Source organism: Canis lupus, chromosome 7 (genome assembly GCF_003254725.2).
Source record: "Canis lupus dingo isolate Sandy chromosome 7, ASM325472v2, whole genome shotgun sequence".
Lineage (NCBI taxonomy): Eukaryota > Metazoa > Chordata > Mammalia > Carnivora > Canidae > Canis > Canis lupus.
In genome coordinates, this window is record NC_064249.1 from 45,041,898 (window position 1) to 45,060,216 (window position 18,319).

At 46.3% G+C, this 18,319-nt stretch overlaps 1 protein-coding gene and 1 long non-coding RNA gene across 9 annotated transcripts in view; one reads left to right on the forward strand and one right to left on the reverse strand.

Annotated features, from left to right (window-relative positions):
* Positions 1-1,789: 1,789 nt before the first annotated feature.
* SLC14A1 (solute carrier family 14 member 1 (Kidd blood group)) overlaps positions 1,790-18,319 on the reverse strand; it is a 48,849-nt gene continuing 32,319 nt past the window's right edge. For all 8 annotated transcript variants that reach the window (XM_035719415.2, XM_025429006.3, XM_035719412.2 and 5 more), the window contains 7 exons: positions 17,956-18,145; positions 15,388-15,516; positions 13,442-13,634; positions 9,948-10,095; positions 9,623-9,757; positions 5,419-5,468; positions 1,790-4,081 (listed from right to left, as the gene is read on the reverse strand). In XM_035719415.2, the coding sequence (XP_035575308.1) occupies positions 3,905-4,081; positions 5,419-5,468; positions 9,623-9,757; positions 9,948-10,095; positions 13,442-13,634; positions 15,388-15,516; positions 17,956-18,145 (1,022 nt within the window). In that variant the 3' untranslated portion in view covers positions 1,790-3,904. The remainder of the gene's footprint in view (positions 4,082-5,418; positions 5,469-9,622; positions 9,758-9,947; positions 10,096-13,441; positions 13,635-15,387; positions 15,517-17,955; positions 18,146-18,319) is intronic.
* LOC118355354 (uncharacterized) lies at positions 14,243-18,242 on the forward strand. Its single transcript, XR_004817684.1, has 2 exons — positions 14,243-14,445; positions 17,924-18,242. It is a non-coding gene; the product is annotated as an uncharacterized LOC118355354 (long non-coding RNA).

Below are 18,319 nucleotides of genomic sequence, written 5' to 3' on the forward strand. Positions count from 1 at the left end.
GTCTACTCCCCTTTAGGTATTAGCCTAAACCTCACATCCTCAGGAAGGCCTTCCCTGACGACCTCCCACTCCCACCCACCTTTGTAGCCTCAGAAATTTAACTTTGTTGGAACACTACAGGGTGATTTGGCTTTTGGAGACAGGTACTGGCAAAACAAAACAAAACAAAACAAAACAAAACAAAACACCACCAACAAAAAACAAATCTTTACAAAAACCTATTAGCAAAATTGCATTATTTATTTTTTTAAAGATTTTATTTATTTATTCATAGAGACACAGAGAGAGAATGAGAGGCAAAGACACAGGCAGAGGGAGAAGCAGGCTCCATGCAGAGAGCCTGATGTGGGACTTGATCCAGGGTCTCCAGGATCACGCCCCAGGCTGCAGGCGGCACTAAACCGCTGGGCCACCGGGGCTGCCCAAAATTGCATTATTTAGATGAGAAATGTAACTATAGAGGATCAAATATGCACAAGTACAGACAAGTGCATTGTTTCCCTTAGAAGGCAAATCTACACAGGAAGTCAAATAGCTTGTGAGTAAGGCTTAGACAAGGGGCTTTAGCTGCTTGAAATGATTATGTTTGCTAAACTGTGATCCCCCCAGTGTGCCCATCTTCACCACAGGTGTCCCCCCCCTTGACACCTGTTTCTGGGCCACCACTCCCAGGGCAGTCACTCAACAACTTAGCTCCCAGGGCTGAAGACCTCTTGCCTCTGTCTGTCGCCAACGCCTAAGCTTCAGCCATTGACTAGCTCTCCCACTAAGGGTAAGCTTGCTTTAGCTGTGTTAACACCTCCCTGGTTAACACTTAGGAAGGTCAAGGTCAGGCCTGGGAGCAGTCTTTTCTTTTAGCTGATTTCATATATGTCTGCTTTGAACACTACATGTATTGTGTAGTTCAATCTTAAGAGCTTGTAAAAGCAGACTATTATGGGCCTTAAGCCCACTTTTTTTTTTAAATTTTATTTATTTATTCATGAGAGACACACAGAGAGAGGCAGAGACACAGGCAGAGGGAGAAGCAGGCTCCCCGTGGGGAGCCTGATGTGGGACTCGATCCCAGGACCCTGGGATCATGCCCTGAGCCAAAGGCAGATGCAAACACACTAACCACAGATGGAGGGAGGAGGGAGGGAGATGCTTCAGGAGGCAGGGAGGAGCACGGCTTGGCTTCACCGTCACTGGTCACATTCTGAGAAGTAGCCCTGCCCACAATGCTGGCCACTCAGGTGTGCCCAGCCTCCGACCTGGGGGGCACCCAGGACTTGGACAGCTGCCTGGCGGGATATCCATCCCAGAGTGCTAGGAGCACAGCCTGAACATCGGCGACTGCCCCTAAGTGATCCCTTCTCACCCCTGAGCGAGGAGGACAGTGTGCAGTTGAGAGGAGGCCCACAGGGATGGGTCCATAATCGAGTTGAACAGGGTTTGCTCAGCTACATATCTGGTGCTGTTAGCAAGTCTAGGGAAGGAATAAGGACAGCAGCACACCAAAATAGAAGCAATTGTAATCAACATACTCTTAGGCACATGATGGTTAATATGCGCCATAATATAAAAGGCATATATGACTTTTATTTATTTTTTCTAAGACTTTATTCATTTATTCGTGAGACACAGAGAGAGAGGCAGAGACACAGGCAGAGGGCTCCCTGTGGGGAGTCCAATGCAGGACTCGATCCTAGGACTCTGCGATCACGCCCTGAACCGAAGGCAGTCACTCAACAACTGAGTCACCTAGGTGCCTGGCATAGGTGACTTTTAAACAAAATTTACACAAAACTAAGCTGTGAGTATAACTTTATTCATATTCTTACTTGGAAAACTGTTATTACAGACAAAAGGCAAGAATACCGCTGATTCCTAAGAAAACTGACAAAATACTCACTTCATTTCAGGATAATACTCAGTAAAAAAAAAAAAAAAAAAAAAAAGCTTGAAAAGTTTAATACCATTTAAATTAGACAATGTACAAGGCCTTAGACTGTTCCTATTTACATGATTGTGTGAGCACACCAGGAGAAGGTAGAGATCATTCTGGAGCTCCTTGAGAAGGCGGCCTACGTGTTAGAGGCTCTGGCTCCCTCCACCATGGCTCAGATTCCTAACTCCTGGTTATCTTTGGTTCTGCTTGCTTTTTTGTGTCCTCCCCCACCCCACCACCCCACCCCAAACCTGACCCATCTCCCCCAGTCTTGCTTCACAAATTCCTTAACAAGGGAGATTTCCGTGCAAACAATGAACATTTAGTTTTCCAACAGGAATACACATGAATCTACCACAGTTGCACATTCAGAGTTTCAAAAGGCTCTGGTTACAGGGTTGTTACATTGGAACAATGTTTGTGTTCCTGAGAAAAGGAAGAAGTGGACTTCTCCCCAAAATATTTGTAGGTTTACTTCCCTTCTTCCGCTTATCCCGGCAGCAAACTTGTCTATTTTGCACTGAGCACTGCAAACCCAAAGGGCGAGAAAAAAAACTTTAGACTTCCACTATTTCTCTTTTTGAATCCTCCAAAATAGCAGATTGATACAGAATGAAGTAGAAGGTAGTGAGTAGAGCTTTCCACGGCATCCTCTGTGCATTTGCTCATAGAATGTTTATGGGACCAATAACCTTAAAATTAATACAAAGACAGGAGAACCCTTTTACCGGTATGTCTTTTCGGGTTTTTGAGCGAGAACATTGTGAGCATGCAGAAAATAATGAATTTTTTTTTTTTTTTTTTTTTTTTTTTTTTTTTTTTTTTTTTTAAGTAGGAAACTCAACAAGCTCTAAACGCCCAGAAACAATCTGACCTTCCCTTCCAGGCTTTATGATATAAGACATAGCCTCAAAGGAGTAGCAAATGCGGTTTCAAAGGGCCTTGGATGTTGATGACTCGGTTCTACTCATTCCAGGCATTTATAAAATCCACTTGGGGATGGAATTAAAAATAGCTATGCCAAAAAAAAAAAAAAAAAAAATAGCTATGCCGATTATTTTATAAAAATGTAACTTTTCCTTAATATCTAGGAACTGGTTAAGCCAGAAACTTGTTATTTTACCTCATTGAAAAAACAAATCCATTCTCCCAAGAAAATGATCATAAGCTTTATTTATCTAAAACATCTTTTGCAGTGTCGAAGGAAAATGACACTACAGAATAGTTTTGACTGATAAAATTCCCTTTCTTCCTCCTATAGCTGTGTCAGCCTGGAAAGAATCAACCATCTCCTGGAGGGGAGTGTGCAACACACTCAGGGCAGCATCCAGGCCCCTTTGCTGCCCAGGAGCCGGAGAATGAGCTGTGGCCACAGCTGCCAAGTGTGACTTGTATGGTTTTTATTTTATTTATTTTTTTAATATATTTTTTTTTATTGGAGTTCGATTTGCCAACATATAGTATAACACCCAGTGCTCTTCCCGTCAAGTGACTTGTATGGATTTTAAACGAGTCAAACTGCTTATCTGAGAATTCTGGGTTGACTAATTTCATGGTCATGAATTCCATTCACTTAAGGCTTAGTTGGTTTGTAGAGCTTGATTTTTTTTTTCCTTTTTTGAGCTTGGTTTTTAATACTGTTAACATCATGTAGCCAACCAAATACCAAGAACACCGGTAAATAATTAGCTCTGGTCTCGTGTCTTCTTTCTGTGAGAGCTGTTTGACTTTATAACGACATGACAGTCTAGCACCAACGCCCCACCAGGGCACACCATCCTGACGTGTCTCTCACATGTTTGGGGATGTTCCTGGAGTCTAAAAGAGAGCTACAGAGCGAGCTTAAGAACAGATTGCCAATGGGTTAGTATGAACATTGTCACTAGTGAAAAAACAGCAGTTTGCCAAGACCCCGGGAGTCACCTGGGGCTGTCAGCCACCCCTTGCGACCTTGGCCATGGGTGGGGGTTGCTCTCACAAAGGGCTTTCAACCATCCTTTTTTTCTTGACTTGGAGGAAGAAGATGCGGTTTTCTTCAGGATAAGTGACTTTACTGAGGGGCATTCTGTAGATGTTGGCATTTTTCGTGGTCAGCAAGAGGAACAGTAGTGTGGCCAAACAGAAGGGCCAGGTGCAGGCTGGCAGTCCCGCCTGAAGAGGAAGAGACAAGCCACATACTCCTCTGAGATCCTGTCACAAAGCACCAGCACCCATCCCATTCTCACTCAGTCCAGGGGGATGCATCCTGGGGCACCAACCGGACTCTGCTTAGGCCCACTGAGTTGGAGTCCACGATCCCAGTGGGACTGCATTTAGCAGTTGAAATGTCACCATCCATTCCTTAGGGTGGTCTGGGAATGTCCACTTTGCACATCTTTCCCTCCCTCTCATACAGTCGGGTTTCTACACCACTGTGAAGATGACGCTGGGCACCCCAATAAGTTATTTCATTGGATAATGCCAACTCGGCATTAGGTCCTAAACTAGGTAATTACCTTACATATTTACGTCTCATGGCCATTTGATGAAATTGGCATTATGTCTGCAAAAGCTGAGGAAATTGTCTTAGGGAGGCTGCATAATAATCCAAGTTTCTGGGTAAATAAGTGGTAATGTGAAGACTGGAAACCAAGTCAACCCAAGTTCAAAGCATGCATCTTTCCCAACAAGATGAAGTTCTGTCTCAGGAACCCCCTTGTCTGGAACCACATGCAAACTGAAGTGTGCATTGGAGTATAGACAGAGCTGCCTACTTAGGAAGCCACCAGTGGCCCCTGACCCCTCCTCACACCCACAGGGCCCTCTTTGCTTAGTTTGGCCCATGGTGACCTCTCTCCTGATCTCCACCCAGACTCATCTTGGACTCTCCTGGTTTTCCTCCCTTTCTTGTGGCTCCCAAACAGACTCTAAGCTCTTTGAGGGGAAGTCCTTGCTTTGGGCTGTTCTTGGCAACTCAGGCAGGTCTGAAGGAGAAGGTCAAGGACCAAAAGGGAAGGAGAAAGAGTGGCAGGAGGCACTACACAGGTAACGATTTTGCCTATTAAATAATTCAGCTAGGACATGGGTCTGAATGCTTCTTATTAATGACTCACTGGGGGTTTAACAAATGGCTCAATTAAAAACGAAATCCAAACCATCTGGGTCTTTAGCCAATTATCCTTTCCCTCCCTTTCCTGATTTCTCAACCACTACATGGTTCTGGCTTTCTGTTCAAGTAGAAAATATTCTAAAGTCACTTCCCTGGCACTCAGAGTATGAACTTGGTAAATATGGTATACAACCTAAGTTTCACTGCTTTAAATTATGCAATCTGATATTTTTAGCAAGGTGTGTGTGGAACAGGCAGGTGCAGGAGATGGGAAAGTAGTGGCTAACACAGCGATGGATCCTGCACTGGGGACCCCACCCAGGGGACCTCAGGGGGGTTTCCACGGCACTGAGAGCCGATCGATCATGCTGCTGATGAAGCAAGATTAAGGCAAACTCACCATAGCCATCACGTGTGACAGGCTGACTCCGAGGTAAGCAGTAAACAGGGCTAAAAAAAAGGGGAGGGAACAACAATACTTAGTAGGTGTACTTTTCATTATAGGAAATGTACATTTTCATTTTGCCAGCTAGCTCTCAGCACCCTGATTACAAGCATGAGCTTACAGTCGGCAGTTCTGGGTTCAAATCCAGACTCTACTGCTTAGGAGCTTTGTGGCCTTCATTCTAAGCCTCTACCTCCTCACCTGCACCATAGAGGTAGCAGAAATTTCTCATGGGGTTGGTGTCATCATGAAAGGAGTAATACTTGGGTTTAGCATGCAATGAGAAGTACTCAGTAAAGGTAGCTTTTCTGTGGTTACTATTTCACTGCTATTATCACTGATCCCTAAGGAAAAGGCCTTCCATGGCAAATAAGCTTCCCTGTTGTTTTATCTGAACATAACTGAATTAAAATGAAATGTAGGGGGGCACCAGGGTGGCTCAGCTGGTTGAGCATCTGACTGTTGATTTCAGCTCAGGTCACATTCTCAGGGTCATGACATTGAGCCCTGTGTCAGGCTCCACACTTAGCAGGGAATCTGCTTGAGATTCTCTCTCTCTCTCTCTCTCTCTCTCTCTCTCCCCCTCTCCCCCTCCCTCCCTCACTCTATTGCTCTCTAAAATAAATACAATCTTTGAAGAAATTGAAACCTATGAATGTTTCTTGAGATAGCATGGATTCTGTACAACCACACCATATGCATCTAGGATTGTCCTATTAATGACTGGAATTTACAGTCATAAAAAAAAATCATGGTATAAAAAAAAAATAAAGAGAGAGTAATTCAGCAATCAGCAGGACTGACCACAAACTTGGGATTTCGCCCCATAATAACATCGTTCCCAATACTGTTAAGGTTGGCACACAGGCCAATGAATTAGTATGTTATGCTTTTCCTTAACTCTGAGTGAGCACAAATCTTAAAGCGGTAATTTGAGTCTATGTGTGACCGTTGGTGGTAAAACAACAAAAACAAAGATCTCAAGTAGCTAATCATCAATTGAAGAGAGGGCTCAAGGCAGCCCAGGGAAGCTGGGGTTTCAGAAAGACAGGCTGCAGAATAATCTTGGTGCACTGGCCAGACAGGCCCCTGGGGCAGCGCTGGCCCCATGAGACCAGCCCACCACCTAAACCTCCTGGGCCTGAGAAGCCACCTGAGCCACCTCGGTGGGGGGTAGTGGGGGGCAGTGGGGGGGGGAAGGGGGAGGAGGGACTCTGTGACGCTCATTTACTTTACCACAGACTTCCATTCCTTCGCCAATCTTTGGTCTTTTTATCCCAGTGTTTTTGTTCAACAGCATACCTAATTCTTTCACATCTGAATTGTCTCATGCTCGTGGGAAAGGCTTGTCTCAGAAACAGCCTGGGCGGGACGCCTGGGTGGCTCAGCAGTTAAGCATCTGCCTTCAAGCTCAGGACGTGATCCTGGAGTCTGGGGATCGAGTCCCACATCGGGCTCCCTGCATGGAGCCTGCTTCTCCCTCTGCCTGTGTCTCTCTCTCTCTCTGTCTCTCATGGATAAATAAATAAAATATTTAAAAAAAAAAAAAAAAAAAAAGAAACAGCCTGGGCTTCAAACCCCAGCTCTGGTCATTTTACTGTACAACAAATCACTGAACTTTGGCACTCAGTATTGTCCTTTGTAAAAGGGCAGCTTGAAGATGCGCTTTCCAGGGAGGCGGTGAACCTCAAATGCAATCCTGTATTTCCACCAACACTGGCTGCCAAACCATCCTGGTTGGGGGGACCCCGATGCTGCTCTGAGCAGAGAACTGCGCAGGGGTGTGGGTTGGAAGAGCTTCTTTGTTTGATTTGATAATTTCATTCCTTTTTCCCCCATTTCCTTCCTTCCTTCCTTAACAAATATTCGCCAGCCCTAGGGTAAGCACCTGCTGTCTTGGGTACCTGCTCTTCTACGAGACCTCCCCTGAGCACATGAGACCTTATCACCATTCCTCTCCTTTTCTTTTTTCTTTTTCTTTCTTTCTTTCTTTGTTTATTTATTTATTCATTCATTCATGAGAGACACACAGAGGGAGCCAGAGACACAGGCAGAGGGAGAAGCAGGTTCTCTATGGAGAGCCCGAAGCCGGACTCGATCCCAGGACTCCAGGATCACGACCTGAGCCAAAGGCAGACGCTCACCCCCTGAGCCCCCCGGGTGCCCCATTCCTCTCCCTTTCACAAGGATTGCACTTGAAAGGTCCAGCAGTAGCTCTGGTCTCTTCCTGCTATGCTGTTTCCAAGCCGTCTCCAATTGCAAGTTGCTTTTCTCTCCATAGTAAGAGCATTAGACTGTCTAACAGTAGCTGTGCATCAATTAAGGCTTGCTGAGCGGGACTGGGAAAACCTCACGGGAGAGGTGCAAGTCTGCAACACCACAGTGTGTGGGTGATGACTCTGATGGCACCCTGGGCAGTGAGGGGCAGAAAGGCCCTGAGTGCCGAATGGACAGTGTCCATCCCAGCAGAACACCAGGTGTGAGTCCTACTATGACAACCCCAGCATTAAAGAGAGACAAAATATCAGGATGGCTCAGTCACTCAACCCCCCCTCTTGATTTCAGCTCAGGTCATGGTCTCAGGGTCATGAGATCAAGCCCTACCTGAGGCTCATGCGGAACATGGAGCCTGCTTGAGATTCTCCTCCCCCCCCAATATAAATAAATAAATAAATAAATAAATAAATAAATAAATAAATAGAGACAAAATGTGTCTATAGTTTGCAGTGACAAAATAACAAAGTTAGGACTCCCCTGGTGGGCAGTTTCTGGTTTGGAGGCAGGGAAGGCGGCCCTGCCAGGCTCCCTCAGCCTTTCCTGGGGCCTCTTCCTGATAATACCACAGCGAAGTTGTGAAAGGGCAACTCTGTAATAAATGTGTGTTATTTATTTACCCCAGCTGATATAGTCGGTCTTTCCTTGGGCCGGGGGCAGGGTGATATGGGCAAGACAGAACTCGCTGTGACATTTTGCAGGGGAGATTTGCTTTCCAAGAGGGGCCAGAGGTCCCTCTCAACACTTCGTATCCGCGGATGAAATGGACAGTGCCCAGCATGGACGGAACACACACTCCCCATTGTCTGTGGAGGGGAAATCAGTATGGCCTCTGTGGGGGTGAGTGTGGCATCTCTCGAAATTCAAGTTGGCAGAGCTAGGGTTCTGGCCTCAGGGTCTGGGTTCTCAGCTAACTCAGTATACAGCCCTAACCGTCAGGCTACGCCAGTGAGGAAAATCTGACCTGTCCAAAGGAAGGTAGGTGTGATAGGCAGAATGAGAAACCCACTAGCTTTCTAAATCTACATCACTTGAGGTTTGGTTTTACCTAAAGGCCTGGAGGCTGCCACAGGAGAGCAGAGTGGTGTAGTGCGTGGAATTCAGAGTTTCTTAGCAAATGTGGATTCTGGCTTGCATTTACCCTAATTGGCCGGGTCCCCTTCAACACATCACTTTATCTCTCTAGCCTCAGAACTCCAACAATAAAACGAGGGGCATGGACTGGAGACCTCTAGAACCTCTTCTAGCTCTGACAGGCTGAGTCTGGCTAGAACATAGGGGTCAGAAGGGATGAACACAGTGGTTCGGAAAATGTGGTTCCCAAGACCAACAGCAGCAAGCACCATCTGGCCCTCGTTAGAAATGCCAACTCCTCTCCTACCTCTAAGGAGGAAACCGGGGGCTGGGAGGTGGGGCGGGCAGCCATCTATGTTTTAACAAGCCTTCCAATTGATTCTGACACTCCCTGAAGTGTGTGAGAAAAGCTGGATTCGTGTGATTCTCCAAGGGCCACATGGAGTCCTACCTGACTCAGCAGGAGGAATGGCTCTGTATTTAGCTTGAGTCATTTCCATTTTCGTTTCTTGGGTCAAACGATTAGTATGAAGAACATAGGATGAGTCAAGTTTCTATCCCCCAACACGTACATATGGCAAAATAGTTAACACGACTCGACAGGTTCTCCTGTCTTCACGACAACCAATAAGGAGGGCACAGCAGAGCTTAATCCTCCCAGGGAGGGGATGCCACTTGCCCTGTTCACACCTGCAGGCAGCCGGGGGCCCTCACTGGAACCTGGCCCCAGTGTCTCACATAGTCCCTTTTTACTGTATGGACTGATCCCACAGTTATGAACGACCCTCCTTCCAATGCACAATATACGTACCGCAGGCAAGAGCCAGGATGTGAGTTTGCCAGGTGAGCGCCACGAACATTCCTCCAATTGCAATGCAGGCCAGAGAGCTGTTGAAACCCCAGAGCCCAAGGTAGATGTTCTCAAATGGCTCTGAAAGACTGAGTCCTATTAAGGAAGACAGGTGGGGTCAGCGCTGTGCACCAAAGGCAGGATGCTGTGGTAGGAGGCCGGGGGTGGGGGAGCACCCATGAACTCCCATTGGTCCCCTGGAAGTAGAGCCCTCCAGGAAGGTCCAGAGCATGGAAGATGCCTGCGGAGGAGGTGCTGGGTACTTGGGCCTGAGCCCTCAGCTTACCTGCTGCTATCCCCAGCAGTGATCCGATGGCGGCGTGCAGGCACATGAGTGGGGAGGAGAGCAGGAGGGCGCACAGGAAAATGCCCCCTGTCCACGGGTTATCACAGCCATAGATCTGCCCGACACCCACAGGCAGGGATTTCAGTAACTGCAAAGCCATTCAGAAAACGAGGTCATTAAAACAACTGAACAGAAACCCACAGGACGCTCACAGGCACGTACAATGCAACGTCAGAGTTAGCACATCTCTGTGTTACTAAATTTTTAAGTCTCTGTCTCGTTACAGAGAAATCTCATACTTCTGCTTGATCCCAAGAGATACACAGGCCCTTCCCCGGCGGATGCTGAGCCTGCATGCCTCCTTGGCACGGCCACTAACTCAGGGGCTCCGCTGCTGGCGCTGACACTGGCCTCGGTCGCTGATAAGCCCCCAGGTGGAACCACTGCTGCCCCCACCTCACCTGCCGTGTCCCCCAGTGAGGACAGCAGGGACCACAGTTTACACTTCCAGTTCTTAACTGTGCATCAGGCCTCAGGCTAATGCATCAACGCCACCATGGTCAACAGAAGTATTATTACTCCCATGCAACTGGGCTGTTAAGGCCAAAGACCCAGAGTTGGGTTATCTTTTCCACAATTCAGAAGCAATTATTGCGGACGCCTGGGTGGCTGAGTTGGTTAAGCATCGGCCTTCAGCAAATCAGGTCATGATCTGAGAGTCCTGGGATCTAGCCCCACATCAGGTTCCTGGCTCAACGAGGAGCCTGCTTCTCCCTCTGCCCTTCCCCATGCTTGTGCTCTCTTTTGCTCGTGCTCGCTCTCTCTCAAGTAAATAAAATCTTTTTTTTTTTAAACGAGCAATTATTGGCAAGTTCATGAATCAGTACCCTATTTATACTTCCGCTGTTACAGAGAATATGTATTCATTTCAACCGGTATATCCTTAGCTTACGCTGGTTACCAGCAACTGCCAATTAGTCCTCAAAACACAAAAATACATGTAAATGTCACTAATGCTGGTGAGGCCTGAATTCAGCTAATGTGTTCACAGACTGACAGTTTTCAGGAAAGTAGAGGGTTTGATTTAAGCTAACACCTGGTAATGCTTTCTAAGGGCACTTCCGGTAAGGCCAGGCTAGGCATAATTAGCCATGTTAGCTTGACCAAGATCATTTACTGAAAGACGCCTTCCTCGCCCCAGGTCACATGTACACCTTTTGAGCCACCATGGGGAGGCAGTTACTCTGCTACGGGGGCCCTGCTTTGGCACGAAAACTATCCTTTCCCGGGGTCCCTGGGTGGCTCAGTGGTTGAGTGGCTCAGGGAGTGATCCCGGGGTCCTGAGATCGAGTCTTGTATCAGGTCCCGGCAGGGAGCTTGATTTTCCCTCTGCCTGTGTCTCTGCCTCTCTCTCTGTGTCGCTCATGAATGAATAAATAAATAATGTCTTTAAAAAAAAAAGAATTATCCTCTCCCTCATGCATTAGGCTGCACTGACACTGGCTTCCAATCCTGCCTCCGTCCTTGCGCAGAGCACAGGATCACACTGTGAGTTTGGTTCTATCCTAAAGTGGATCCTGAATTCTGCAGCTCACACTGGATCTTCATGTCTACACAAGATCATTGCTCTTTTCTCTACAGCAAGGAACTTGACACGGTACAGACTGCATAGGCTTTCACTCAGAATCGACCGCAGAACTATTATCCCTTGTGTGGCCAGGAAAACGGGGGAGTCAAGTGAGATGGGAGAGACATGTGCTGATGTTGGGGTGGTAGTTCAGAATGAGAAGAGGAAGACCCCCCACTCCCACTGTCTAATATAACTTTCCTGATGGGGGAATATTCCCTATGGGGCTACTGAGCACCTGAAATGTGCCTAGTATAAGGGTAAGAAACTGGATTTTTAATTTTATTTTTTATTTAATTTTATTTTTTTAAAGACTTTATTTATTTATTCAGGAGAGACACAGAGAGGCAGAGGGAGAAGCAGGCTCCATGCGGGGAGCCTGATGCGGGACTCAATCCCAGGCCCTGGGGATCATGCCCTGGGGCCGAAGGGAGGCACCCAACCACTGAGCCACCCAGGCATCCCTGGATTTTTAATTTTATCTCATTATAATAATTTCACATTGAAATTAAATAAGCTCTGTGGGTCTAATAGCTACTATATTGGACAGGGCAGTTTTAGATAGATCAATTAGCATTATTTATGATATTATTTTTCATGGGTAGTTTGAACAAACATTTGACTTTCTTTCTGAGTTATTTCCAAATGCTCCCATTTATTTTCTTGGCAAGAAGGTAAAGAAAAGCCTGCCTGAGCCCCTCACATGTTTTGATGGCTCAGCAGACAGGACAGCAAAAAGGGGTTTCATGAGCTAGTAGTGCAGAAAACCAGTCTTTTGCACATCAAAAAAGGTGGGTTTTGTTTGTTTTCCTCTGCCTTTAAGTGTTCTCTTGTTTTAAACAGTTATTTAATAACTCTTCAACAACTCTTCAACAGAGTTATTAAATAAACACCCCAGGAAGAGCGGGGCCTGGGTCAACCAGGTCTTTAAAATGGCACTCTCTCTGTGCACATCGGAAAGGAGTTGGATACAATACATGCTGTGGTAGTGGTTCTCAAATTCTGGCCCCCATTACCATTATTTGGGGAGCTTGTTAACATAGGTTCTTAGGTGCCCCCCTCAGAGATTATGATACAGAGAGTCTGAGATGAAGCCTGTATCGTATTTAAAAACAACGATTCTGATGGCTACCAATGCTTGAGCACCATGAATCACTGTACATACTCTATGAGATCTACCAAGAGAAAAAGCAGAATAGAGAGGTTCTATCATGAGATCTAACAGTAACCAGCCAGTTCTTTTGATCAGAGGAGGCAGGTCATGGAGGCCTTAACTCCACACTAGAGGCCCTTCCTCAAGGGCTGGGCCCCATCACATCCACCCAAGGAAGGGACAATTTTGAAACAGCCTTTGATTTCCAGTGGAGCTATACTCTAGACCGAATTTTAGGAAAAGAAGGGGGAAAGTTAGCTTTGAGCAGTCATTAAAAACAAACAAACAAACAAACAAAAACCAAAAAACAACCCTTACAACAAAGAAAAAAAAAGACAAAATAACAAACTCTTAAATACAGAAAACAAACTGGTGGCCACCAGAGGGAGCTGAATGGGGAAATAGGGGAAGTAGGTGAAGGGGATTGAGGGTACGTGTATCTTGATGAGCAATGGGTAGAAGTGTTGAATCATTACATTGCACACCTGAAACTAATGTAACACTGTAGGTTAACTAATTTTCAATAATAATAATAATAAACAAAGCCTTAGAACCCACAGCCTTAGAGTAGAATGGGTGAGAGGGCAAGAGGGAGGCAGTAAAGCCATCCTAGAGCTGAGTCTCCATAAGGCTCTGATGCCCAAGAACAATTAACCAAGGGGACACTGGGTGTCTTCGAGTCAGGGAGGAATGTGAGAGGACAGGGTACCTTACCTGCAGGGCACTGAGGTCAGGCCAGGTGACATTGGGAACCGCGGTCATGGGTTTGAACAATTTGCTTGGGAAGAACAGGTTGTAATGTCCCGTCGCCGAGAGGTACATTGACAATGCCATGTTGAAGGGCAGAGTGAAGACGGGGAGGTCCCATTTGCAGAACAAGGAGTTCAAGGCGCTTGAGAAAATTGGGCTAATGACAACGACCACAGAACAGAATGGAAGAACATGCACGTGACAAGTCAGTTGACAAACTGAATCTCTACACCCTGGGGGGGCTTTCTTTCATGGGCACAATACTAACGTGCTGTTTCAGCAAACTTTTTATGGGAGGACAAGAAAAAGAGAACCCCAAACTGAAACAAAAAAAACAAACACAACGTGGAATAAATCCTGTCAGAGAAGAATTTTTCCATAAAGTCAAAAATCAACTCGTAGCTCATCTGGCTTTCGAAAAATCACACTCTGGGATCGCTCACAGTGACTTAGGGAATCTAGGTTTTAGAAATATTTTTCTAGTATTTTAGACGTAAAGTAAAATACTCTGCACCCAGTGGGAGCCCCCTTTCCCCATGTAACCTACTTGATCATGTGCCCGGTCCTCCCCACCAGGGGCAGCCACCGTCTTGAATTTCTGTATCATCTTCATGCGCCTTTAGCATATTGTTTTTGAAAAAGAGAAACAGTTGTCCAAGGGAGGATGTAAGGTGGTGTGGGCGGGAGGAAAAATATCTTAAACTCAGGGCGGGGCGGGGGTGGGGGTGGGAGGAACAGCTTTAAGTCCAGAGCCGTTGGTGAACTGTGTGACCTTTGGCAAGGAGCTACTCTTCCATTTCCTTGTCTGTAGCCTGGGGGACTGGATTAGATTAGATGGTCTCGGGACCCCTTTTGTACTCTCACTTGTTGGCCCATCATGAAGGTCAGAGCCCCAGATTATGGGAGGGGGTGTGGTGAGCACCTGGAGGTGATCCACCTCCTGTCCTTGAGGTTGTTCTTCAGAACTGGTAAGAAATTACTTCCTGGGCAGCTTGGCTCTCCCAGCAGGCTCTCTCCCACACTGCTGTGGGTGCAGCCAGGGCAGGTGGCCCTGCAGACACTGTGCAGAGTGGGCTACCCTTCTCATCTGGGTGGATATTCGTGATTTATATTCTAAATGTGCCATCGTAAGAAGGAAATGTGTGCTTCCAAAAAACAAACAAGCAAAAAGAACCTTTAGCTAGTTTGAAGGATTTAGGGTTAAAAAAAAAAGGAACCGAATTCAGTGAAGAAATTTTTTTGAAGGTAGCAGGGGCAGGTGGGTAAGGAGAGTTCATAGAGGCACACAGGTGGTTCTCAAAGTGTAGTCCCTGGATGAGCCGTATCACCTGAGAACTAGTTAGAGATGCAAATTCTTAGGCTTCACCCAGAGGGACGGAATCAGAAGCCCTGGGGCGGGGAGCAGAGGTCGTGTTTACCCAAGCCCTGCTGGGGATTCGTTAGTGTGCAGGTTTGAGGACCATGGATGACTCTCAAATTTAGTTGTCCTTTAGAAACCCCCAGGAGCCTTAAAACTCCCAGTGCCCAGGTAACACCCCAGACCAATTACATCAGAATCTGAGAGGAAGGGGGGACGAGGTGTGTGTCAAGGGTCACATGCATCAGTGTGTTTGGATGCTTCCTGTTTCTAACAGATGTAACCCGAATCTAAGTTAAAAAAAATTTTTTTTTCTAAACGTTGCTATACACAGATACCATAAAATTTACCATTTTAACCAACCTAAGGCCTGCAGTTCACTCACATTCAGTTCATTCACATTATTGTATAACCACCACTGCTGTCCATTTGTGGAACATTTTTCATTTTGCAAAACTGAAACTCTGTACCCATTAAACAGTAACTCCCCATTCCCTCCCCCTACTATGAATTTTTTTTCTTAGAGGTATTTTGAGAACCAGGCACAACTTACCAAGTCATGGACATGGCAGACACAGGTAATAACAGCCACCAGAAATAATTGCCCTTGTCTGAAAAGACAGCCATGAGTATTCCCAGCAGGGTGGCATTATAGCCGTGGAGTCCTGCGGCGATGGCTGACCTGTGGGCAGAGAGGCACAGGGGGGACGCATTCTGGGTGGGCGGGGGCCGGACTTGCCCAGAAATGGTGCTTGCAATTTTCAGATCATGGTCACATTAGAAAATGAGGTTATACTTAGAAATTTATTTCCAAGTCTATAAAAGCCAAACACTAATAAAGTCATGGAAAAATGAAATATAGTAGATAAAGGTAAAATACAAATGTGCTTCTAGAACAACCCCCTACAGAGGTGTCACAGTGAGACAGGATTCTAGCATCCAGGTGCAGAAAGGGAAATGAGCAAGGCGGCCTGTTCTGCTTTCTTTAGCCTTTCCTTCAGGAAGTTGTTACCTCTGTGTCTTAAGGGCCTTTGATCCGAATAGAGCTCTTAGAGGAAACTGGGTTCTAAGTCTGACATTCTTGGTGAGAGGTGTAAGATTGTTGAATTGCAAACTCCTTTTGTAGTGTTTGTGACCTTAAAAAAACGACTCTTCCAACTGAGGATCCACTTTCATCTTCCTGCACTTCCACTTTGTGCTCTCCAAATACACGTTTCCAAGTTATTGCAAAGGAAAACAAGTACTTTTACTGGGCAGAGTTATTCCACTTATGTGCATATCTAGCACCGAATTCATTCTTGGGTTCCTTTTCGCTTCTCAGCATTTAACCTCACTTCTGAAGGTGGTCCTGTTAGTAAATTTCTACTCCCGGCCAAAATGGTTCCCAGTTTGTAACTGGGAACTAGGAGCCCCAAGTGAGAAATGAAACAACTTCTGCAGAATAAGCCCCAAGGCTGACAAGCCGGGCTCCCCGAGGCCCTATTAGTTGGCAACATCTCCACCAGGAAGGGCTGGAGTTTCAAAGATGAAGTGAGCGAGGCCACGAGCTGCGAAGCTGGGTGAGGTCAGGTGCAGGGTCTGCGGGGGGGGGGGGGGGTGACAGAGCCAGGGGCCAGGCTATAGAGGGGGTGCAGGTGGCGTGAGAGCTTCAGTTGGGGCACGAGGCACCAGCCCAACAGGAAGAAGGTGCCACTCATTCATCTGGGTGAGAGCATTAGCAGTGGGGCTCTCTGTCCAGTGTCCTTTGTCTCCCTTAAGGAATCTTTTGGGACATGTAGGAAGTGATGGAATGTTTACTGGTTTAACCCTGTAAGTGATACTCTCTTCTAGAATTTGGGAATACACAGCAGACAGCTAGGCAAAGACTCGCTTTCTCAACAAGGGACTTGCAGATTTTAAGGCAGACTGCCTGTGCTTTCATGGCAATGTCTGCAAGTTGTGGAGCACTATGGCTTAAAAACAACAGAAAGAGATATATTCACTTACAACAGGATTGCTATTTTAATGCAGGCCTTTAGGCCTGAGGAAGGTAAAAGATACTTGAAAGCCAACACATGTAAATATGGCTTGCCTTCTAAATAATACCTGATAGGGAGAGTGGGTCATTTTTTGCTGGAACAAAATAATGAAAGGATATTTGATATGGCACGATGCTGGACCACATCTCCAAACTGGGTGGGCTGTTTCCTGACGTGTACCGGAATTGGATTTAACCTAATCTACGGACAACACATCAGGCTCCTTGGACCTGATGGGAAAGCGGAACGTTCTCGGAGCTCTAAATGCCACAGGAGCTGAGTTGTGTAATGACCACCCACTGGTGCTCATGCGTTGATTCTGGACACCTCGAAGACCAGCAGCCTCCCTGATTAAACCAGAAAGTCAGGAGCTGTCTAACCCTGTGGTGGGAGTCAGCGTTTTACTTCTTCAACAACAGATCAATTTATAAAGTAGTGGTCTTTTTAATCCAGCACATAGTTCAGAAGACACGCTAATGCTTCTTAAATCATAACTGGGAATTTGATTATTCACTTTTCCAGAAACTGAGCTAACATTTGCACCATCTATAAAGAATGGTTCACTAAACTGAGCATGGAAACAAAATAGGATGGGATTGGTGAGATTTTTTTTACACCACCAAGACTTTTCAAGTTCTCATACACATGGGGCTCCTGGGCGGCTCAGTTGGTTAAGCATCTGCCTTTGGCTCTGGGTCCTGGGATTCAGTCTCGAGTTGGGCAATCTGCTCAGTGGGGAGTCTCCTTCTCCCTCTGCCTCCTCCCCCTGCTTGTGCTCTCTTTCTATCTCAGATAAATAAATAAAATCTAAAAAAATAAAAAAATAAAAAGGACTCCTATGCATTCTTGCCCAAACAAACAAAATGCTGACGATAAATAATTGAGTAATCATTGCAGAAGAATGATCTAGGGAATGGTTAAAGAGAAACAATAAGGAATGTAAGTAATGCCTTGACCTCTGACTGAACACAAATACCAGGTCCTGTGGAATAAAGGGTAAGTTTTTCTGGGAAGGGTGGGGCTTTATCACCGATGCCCAAAGTCACTGACTGGTTCCTGTGTTCTCAGAAGCAGGAAGAGCAGGCTTGGATGGATGCACCTACCTGTCCTGGGCAAGCAACAGCGCCGTCAGGGTGGACACCACCGTTCCCACACAGCCATTAAGAGCCCACCAGGGATTCTGGACCAGCAGTCCCACCAGAATCAGGATTCCACTGATGGGGTTGCTGACGAACACCACTTGGGATATGCCCCGAAGAACCCAGTCAACGAACTGGAGCACCTGTGGTTTGTCTGGAAGAGATGAGATGGGCAGAGCTAAGGATGTGACAAGGCAAGGTGCTCCTTTCCGTGCCTGGTGCCCACCCTGAATAAAATCATCAAAATCCTCTCTGCTAAGGGTGGAACTAATTTTTGATATTCTTGGAAGCTTTTTCCCGCTGAGCCATTTCCCCCTTAATGGTACCC